Here is a 9,758-nt window from a genome sequence, read left to right on the forward strand (position 1 = left end):
TTGTTACCTAAAAGTTTGATCATAGGTCAATTCACTCTAAAATCAAAAATAACAGCACCCTATTGAAACTAGTGAACGAAAATTTGGTATGTCGTATGTTTGTAAGACGGAGACAACACATGCGGGTACGACGTCCTCTTAACACTTACAATACTAGATTAGTGCCTAAAATAAACTATAATTGTCCGAAATTTGATTAATATTGATCAAAACACTGCGAAAAACATTCTGCTCCCAAATATACAGATGAAATCTAGTAAAAAAATTATAACAATAAAAAATACTAAAGATGTTTTTTTTTGTAACGACTTAAAATTATATGAAAAAAAAATATTTTCAAAAACGTAGATATTTTTTTGAAATAATGAGTGTCATTCATTAAATGGATCACCCCGTACAAATATTAGAGGAATACGTAGGTGGCTATCATAATTCCTACGGTACCATAAAGTCTATTATTAATTTATTAAAATCTATCACTACCGGAAAAACAATTTTAAAATAACCCATTAATCATAATTTGAGATAAAATATTATAATTAATATTTCGATATACCTACTCAATTTTAATTTTTAATCATATTTAAAAATGTTATAATAAACCAATCAATATTTTACAATTAATTTATATTTACAAACAAAATATAATATTACTATACTATAAAATGAAGAACAGAAGAAATCATCATATAAAAGTCAAACATAGGATGGAAAACAATGTTTGTTGTTTATAATAATATTAAATTATAAACTATAATATAAAACATATATTTGTTTTTTGTACGAAACAGTTTTTTTTAATATAATAGGTAGACCGTTCATTTATGTAGTTTACACTCTGCTAAACACATTATAAAAGTCTGAAGTACGAGTAATTTGTAATTAAACGATTCGTCGAAAATGTTTAGTATATTTGTTATCAAACTTTTAAACAATCATAATTAAAACACTTTTTTTTTAAAAAACAGGAAACAACAATTCCTCCAAATGGATTCAAATAGACAGTAAGTCACGTCAATGGTTCGGCGCCACCGTGAGGAGCTCCGGAGACAATGGAGTAATTTTGGTAAATATTAAACATTCGTGACTATTAACAGTTTAACTGCCTACTTAATATACTCAAAGGGTCCGTACAGCGTTTTATTAGTCGATTGTTTCTCATTAGTTAATTCAATTGTTTACTCTGTATTATTCGTTTAGGTTCAATTTACTTTTCATACACATTACCGGTATTTAGATCAGCTTAATGCTTTCACTTAATGCCATCACATTCACATATCCATTCAAATAACAACCGGAAAATGTCCTCAACTTCAATTAACTTTGGTTATTTTGTTATAATTTATCATTATAATTATCTCAAATCTGGCGGTGTCTTTTTATACTGTAAATACATATACATGTCTTTAATTTGTACTTTCACCGTATTTACAATAATATTGTGATTTACCTACTTGATACGTACATTATTAGGTACATATTATTAATAGATATATTTTTTTAAGTGAACCCATTTACTGGGCTTACATAGATTCCGATAAATGTCCATCGACCACTTTTTTTTCCATTGACTAACTTGTGGCTATTATATATAGTGCTATAAAACATTAGGTTGCTTTTCGTACCGCACAAAGGATGTAGGTAGGTACGTATTATATATTATATTATATATACAATCAAATTCCGTCACGCGTAAACATGATATATCAGTCTTTGTTGAACTCGTATACATATTTTACGAACCCCCACACCGTCGAATTGTGAACGCATGTGGAAGCAGTATTTCCTTTCGATTTCACTAATAATTATTCTATAAAATGTCTGCTTCAATTTTAATTGAATAAAAACTCTATACCTATAGAGTATAAAAGCTGTAACTATACTAAAATAACCATTAATTGTATACCGAACAAAAGCGACCGATAACTACTCTTTTACGAGGAAACATTTTACCTACATAAATACCCACCCGCGGAGATTGGCGAACACGCATTTCAACAGCATATTATTATTTTGGCGTATTCGAACGAGAAGTTCACTTTGTACAAATGCACCGCCACTCATCATTATTTGTCATCGGCGGATTTTTTAAAGGCTACGGAATGCTAATGACTCATTAATATTTATAATGCCGCGCTGTAGGTAAAAGTGATTTATTACGAAATTTGTCATGAGTTCGGGAGGTTTCTTTCTTGCAGCAGTCGACAGTCGTACCTACGTTCATATATAGGTATATATTATATTTACTACCCGTTGGCTACTGCAATCAATCAACATCGATTTGCCATCCGAATAATTATTAATGTTCTACTCTCCTCGGCATAACGAAATTATAATTAAACTCCACCTTATATTATTATTATACCTACACGCATCTAAATAAAACATCGTTTCGATTTTCATTTTTAATTAAGTATAGGCTGCACGAATTCAATTTGTCTACTTATCGACGTGGACGGAGAATCCCAGGAGGTCTATAATACTAATTTTCTTCGCTAATTGAGTTGTTGCTGCAGTTAAGTCAGCATTCTAGCCCACGCGTTACATGCTTTCATTACCAATTTACAACTATATAAATTACATTTTATTGACAATATAGCTATGTACCCTATATTGTGTTTTATGTATAATAATATCATACATTAAACGCATATATGATATATATATATATATATATTTATGCAGTGAATTTAGATAAAAAAATTATCATAAGATAAACTTCATTATTTAGAAACTCGGAGGTATCATAGTGTGTTCGATTTATGATAATTGATAAGTCTTCAATGTTTCATTATATTTTTAAATTTAATCACTTCAGTATTACCTACATAATATTTCAAATAATTATATAATTTAAATATATTTATGAATTCATAATTTGACTCGTTTTTTGTTATTTAATGAACTGGTTTTCCTTTCGTATTAAACTTGCATTTTCTATAAGAATATACAATTAATTTAAATTATATTATTACAATCTATACAATAGTATATATACGTATATTTTACATGAGAAACAAATATTTCACCATTCGCCCCATAATAGGATTTAAAATATTTTCACACGAACACCTGTAGTAATAGGGTAATTTTAACACAGAATGTAATTATAATGTCTTTTTGTAACCATCGATTCCGTTTAGACGTTGAAGAATCCATTTAATCGTATTCTTTCATATTTTATGGTTAAAATATAATTATTTATTGATTTATCTTAATAATTAATAAAATATTAATGAATTAAATAAATATATATATAATATTTCTATGACATATACGAGATAATAATTTACCTAATCGCTAAGCTACATAAATCAATGATTATTATATTGTTTCATTTATGACCTTCATGATTGTTTTGTTATTATTATTAAAACTATCAAACTAAATTATTTAGTAATTTTGAATGATTTTAAAAATCGTATAACTTTTGAAAACCATGTAAAGTGCACTCGATAATTTATTTGTCACTATAATGTCACTTGCACAAATAAAATAAGTGAACATAGATAGATTGGTACATGAAATAATTGCATGCTTGAAAATAAATGTTATAAGACAAACTTAAATTTGCATTTAAATCCGCACTCCAATATTAAATTAGTGCTGAGGTTTATAGGTATAAACATTTTAAATTTGTATTACACTATTACGTGTACTTATTGTCTATTGAATATAATACATGAAACCTAACACGAGATGGTATGGTGTGAATCCGGCTTTAAAATTTGAAAACAAATTCAAAACATTTCAGTTGTTATAACAAGTAACAACTATGTTACAAAATATACTATACGTATAACGCATTGCGATAGCGGTACCTACTGAAGTACCTATGATAAGCAAATAATAAAATGATCTATATTATTGTAATTACAAGATTTTTAGCGATTAATAATATTATACAACTATACAAGTTTAAAATAAAATCGATTTGCGTCGATATTCAACTATGATTCGTGAACAAATATAATGATTATAATGACATTTCGTTAAAAAGCGTATACCGTTTACATAATCTAAATATATCCATATACGCACGTATATTACGTCATATCAAAATTCATATGCACTTATTTCGCAAGCGATTTGTTGAAACTTGTGATACATAACATTATGGCATATAAAAAATGTAATTACTTGTAAGCGTGTATGTAGGTACGCGAACCGTTTATATAGTTTACAGCAAATCAGATATTTCAGCGGTCTTATTGTACCGGCTAATTATTCATTAACAAGACAAAGTGCAAAACATAATATATTACAAAATAAATACCTACCGTACATTATAATGTATGTGCTCTTTGCACCGAGGAATTTACAATCGTTTAAAACAATTTATACTATGTGTCCTGTGCGCGTGTAACAGGATCGATAATTTCCCACCGTAGGCGTATAATATAATATATAATGTGCAACGTATGTTCTGTAGGTTAGGTAAAGGTGTATAGCTTTCTTTCAAACGTGTGAAGTAATTAATACCTAACACCAGGTGGCATGGGAATTCACACGTATATTTGTCTTGAATTTCATTTTAATGCCATTTCGTATTTGTAAAGATACCTAATATTATAATACGTACAATATAAAAATCTCGAGGCTATTTAGCATTTACGACATAGACTTTGTGCATAAATCAATTACGGGATGTACTTATATATATATATATATATGTACCAACTATACAGTTTCATAAAACAAACGTAAAGGTAGGGTACAGTCTGTTATTTTTATAGAGTTTTGTTTAATGATTTGAATGTAGCTAATGTTTATTCGTCGATTGTTTTCACGGGATAATATTATGATTATTACTTAGAATTGTCTTTTGTACTTATACCTATGAAATCTGATTTCATTGCCGTTTTATGTTGCCATGTTGGTATATAGGTACCTAGTACCTACTCCTAATCGGGAAATGTTTTTTCAGTGATAATTGTATTTTATTTAATAATATTACGTAAACAACTGATGTTTTTAAATATATTCAGGCTGTTTTCCTGTTGTCTTGCTATCGTTAAAATATTCAGCAGTTGGTTGTTGTAATTTTGTACGATGCAGACCTCGAAAGCACTATTTTTTTTATAATATTCCATCAACGATGTATTTTTTGCAATGCGTTTAGATAAATAATTTCCAATAAATCCAATATAGTATAATCCATCTGCCTACAAAACTGCACTGTCCAATAGTCAAGTCGAATAAAATGTTATGGTCATGTCCAACTCTAAACCAGTCTTTTATTTTTCAAAGAATTAGACGGTGTGCCGTGTGCACAAGAATGCAGCAGCTAGTATAAATTTCCTATTGCGACACGCATCGATCTGTAGAAGGAAAAAATAGATAAGACTGATGGAAACACTACATAATCAAAACGTATACCTCTATATAAGGAGGATTAATGACTATGACGGTTTTCCATTTTTAAATATTTTAGCTGTAGATAAATCCGATATATCCTTACCGCCCTATAATGTATAATATCGTTAGATAGTATTTTATGTATATTATATACATTATACACATTACACAACACCGTGCGTTGTCTAGGATAAATCCGTTGGGGTCTCTATATCCACAGGTGGTTATTGTCAAAACCGAGGAGTACAGTTTAAGCACGTGATGGTTTGGAACAATCTCGATTGTCCCGAATTCAAGACGCACAAAAGATTCCGAGCTCCTGTAAGTCTCCTCTCTAGATCACCGATAAATATAATATGTATATAAATTCCGGATGAAAATTTCAAATTATTGTACTACTCAACAAAGCCGTGAACTACGAGTTAAACGTTTATTTACATTTCGCCGCGTTTGTTTACAATATACTGCAACGGAAATATAAAGGGGTGAACAACGAATACAAATAGGAGAGCATACATCTAAATAATTGTTAACGGTTGTATATTATATATTATTGTATTATAATAAAATAGTCGAAAATTATTTTAATTTTAATATTTCTTTAATGTCGAAGCTATATAGGATGTATGCATTTTCGAACCGCTGATTCAGTGTATTTGACTTGTGCATAGCTCACACACACACACACACACACTCTCACACACACAATAGTACTGCGTCATCCGTTCGTGGCGAATAAACGATTATGAAACCCGACACTCAATGACCATAATATAACATTATTTTATATTAATGTAGGTATATAATGTCTCCGAGTACAAGAGCTACCTACATATTATATTAATGTACAAGATTTTTAACGATGGACGATGTGTGATTGAATATTCGATGTAATATAGGAGGTATAACATAATATATATTATGTATAGTCACTATATACGCGTGTAATTTATACCCTAGGTCTTCTTATCACAGTTCAAATTCTGCCGTTGTTGTATAATAAACGACGTATACATAATGCGTATGTATAATAAAGTTTAATTCACCCCACAAATATGAAAGCCTGTGGACGGTATTGTTAAGAACGATTTTAACAAATACATTTACATGTAATAATATGTAAATATCAAATGAGTACCTACATTTTTTTTAAAGCATAAAATATAATATATATATAATATACCAAATAGATTATGTGATTCGCTATTAATTTAATTTCATATTGGAGGAGTTAGTTTATAAATATTGTAAATACGATAAAATTTTAAAATCGATATTTTTGAACGAAATAAAGTACTTGTAATAATAATGCAGGTAGTATAATTATATAAGTAGGTACTCACCAGATCTATACAATTAATATAATAATATCGTAAGGTAGTACTTGATATAAATAAATTATCCCAATGGTTGCCTTTTATAAGTGTCTTTATAAATAAAAAATGTATTTAATACTTACTTATAGAGGTTTTTGAAATTTGAAAAGTTTTAATTTCTCACTCCTATAGAATCCTAAAACTATATAATTAATGCATTCGAATTTTGAAGTGTAGAGTAGGATATTGGTTTAATCATACATTGTGAATGAATTATGAACTATGATATTATATACCTACTTATATGTAGCTGATAACGTGCCACATGCGATGATAGTATAAGCGGATATGCGCCAATGCGTCGTATCAAAATCAAATTCATTGCGTAGGTACTTGCAAAAATGGTATTGCTACACAGCACACATACAGAACCTACATAATAATATATACACACGATATATTACGCTGAATGAAACAGAACGCCGGTCGCCACGCATATCCGATCCGGTTTGCACGAGGTCAGAGTGGATTGTAAAACGAGCATGTCGCACGCCTAAAGCTCCTCCACGCGCGTGTATGACGTTAAGACGACGTAAAAGGCGATTTTTTCCCGTACACCGCTGCCCATTGTATTCGATACGTTTACTCACCCGCGGTGTACAGAAAAATCCGTATTTAAACAATATAAGACGCAAAAAATAATAATAATAATAATAAATAAAAACCAATAAATATTACAACCAATGTGTATAATACTGCTGCGCGCAGAATACCTTATGGCTCGCACGTATGTAGATACCTGCATAACATAATATATAATATGTAAACGTAGTGGAATACGCCTCGCGGTCGTGTGCGGTTTGGAAAAAAATAACATACATATACGACTCCCGGTGCGGCTTGAGTTGATAAGTCGTGGTTGTCGTGCAAACAATATCGCTAGGTATATAATATAATAATATTATGACCCTCCGTCCGCGGAGACGTGTCGTATTGTGTATATAGCTGCGGAATACCGCTTGTTGCAGCCTGCAGCAGTATAAATACATATATATATATATATATATATTATGCACATTGCACATTTTCCTTTGCCGAGTACACTGCAGTCTTGTCGTGGAAATCGGTTGGGGTGACAATAATTGTCGCGGTCGAATTGATTACACGCCAATGAGAATCAACTGTACGGTGTATATAAAAATCACTATATGGTACATGCCTAGGATATATCATATATTATATACTATATATAGGTACATCCAGCTATATCCATTTATAGGTTTACCGTCAGGATGTAGTAGGCACAACAATCAGCCACAATATGTGGTATACGACTTATAAAAATACAGAAGCGTGGGAAGGCACAGCCCCCTCTAAAAATTAAATGTAACAATGATCACTTGGAATTTCGAAATTGATTAGAAAAATATTATGGACATTTGATGGGAATACTACGAAATAGTAGAATATTTTAAACGATTAATCCACAGAAAAATTGTTTACCTACTTTAGGTTTATAAACTTCTGATATCAAATAAGAATCAACCTATTTTTTCTATTAGTTGTAAATGAAAAATTCGAAAAAATATCGAAATTCGATTAAGTCATTTCTTAATGTTATTAACTTTGTATAGCAGGTCTAGCATAACAATGCTTGTATGATATGGCGGGGGTTATGAAGATTTGAAAATTATAGTATTTGATAATTATCTATTGACATTTCATACTGCAAAAATGTTCTGAGTAGGTATGATATGGTACTATATAAATATTACCAGCTAATATTACATATATTTTATCTTCCATGTAATATAAAAAATAATGTACATTTGTATGGGGCTTATAGACTTGGATACAATACTACTGAGTCCTTATTATATATGGTTACCATTAGTTACAGATATACAATTTAAATAAAAAATTGGTATATACAATCCGACCCACCATACGTTGCAATGGTATTCTTTTTAAATATAAGAAAATAATATTTAATTAATCATTATTGCTACCTATTTAAATTTACAACCAAGGTGGATATATATGTATATATATATATATATATCCACCTTGTTTACAACAAAAGCCAATGGCCGTATGTTTGGAGGTTATAGACTCAAAAACTACTCGACCAATTTTGATGACATTTTCAGAGATTGTTTTTGAAAATATCAGGGAAGTTTCGAAAGTAGTTTGAGTTAGGTACATCTTGGATCTTATGTTTCATGAATAACTAAATATACAATTTACCATGACTAAATAAACAGGCATGATCGCTAGATTACTGCACGCATATTTTATACATATATAATACTTCCCCAAATTTGGAAGAAACGCTAATATCATAGAAAAAAATGTTCTATACATTACAATATATTACATTATATAGAAATTATACTGTTTTTGCCATGTCTGGAGAAAATGCGCAGTGATAGGAAAAATTGGTTTCTTAGTGATCATGCCTGTTTATTTAGTCATACAATTTACAAATAATTTTTTTTATCTAGCAACAAATCCCACATAATATCAATATCATCTCGTGAAAAAATCTAAATAAAAAAAAAAAAATTTAAAAATTCTAAATCTATCCACAAACATTATTTTAAGCACTTAAACAGTTTGATTTATATTTTGGCGCTTTATCAAAGTCTAAAAGTCGACCACTTTTCTAATGTTTACCTACGTAGTTATACGTTTATGACTGTTACTTACAATAAATGTGTCAAAGCATTTTATTTACATTTCAATATTTTATTTTAAAGTTCTTATGAGTTATAGACTGCAGTATATCATTAGAGCGAGCTTAAGCTTCAAGATCGGATAATTTAATATGAACTAAATATGTATAAATCTTAATAGACTATAATAACCAACAACTAATAAATAATAATATTCATTAAGATTCAAGAACTATTTTTTACGAACTTAATTGATAACAGTTTTAAAATAATATTATATTTTATATGTACAATCTTAAAAAATTAAATCATAATCTGCAACTCTCGATAATTTTCCATTGATTTCCTGATTGGATATCGATTAAAAAATAATTGCTGGTATAGCAAATTCAACACTGGCCCGCAGTTT

The 9,758-nt window shown here is 29.4% G+C and overlaps 1 protein-coding gene across 1 annotated transcript in view; it reads left to right on the plus strand.

Annotated features, from left to right (window-relative positions):
* The window catches only part of LOC103308879 (integrin alpha-V), a 55,976-nt gene extending 54,634 nt beyond the window's left edge, over positions 1-1,342 (plus strand). Inside the window, exon 4 of the mRNA XM_029491629.1 lies at positions 969-1,342. Coding sequence (XP_029347489.1) covers positions 969-1,087 — 119 coding nt within the window. The 3' untranslated portion in view covers positions 1,088-1,342. The remainder of the gene's footprint in view (positions 1-968) is intronic.
* Positions 1,343-9,758: the final 8,416 nt, after the last annotated feature.

The sequence above is a fragment of the Acyrthosiphon pisum genome, chromosome A3 (genome assembly GCF_005508785.2).
Source record: "Acyrthosiphon pisum isolate AL4f chromosome A3, pea_aphid_22Mar2018_4r6ur, whole genome shotgun sequence".
Taxonomy (NCBI): Eukaryota; Metazoa; Arthropoda; class Insecta; order Hemiptera; family Aphididae; genus Acyrthosiphon; species Acyrthosiphon pisum.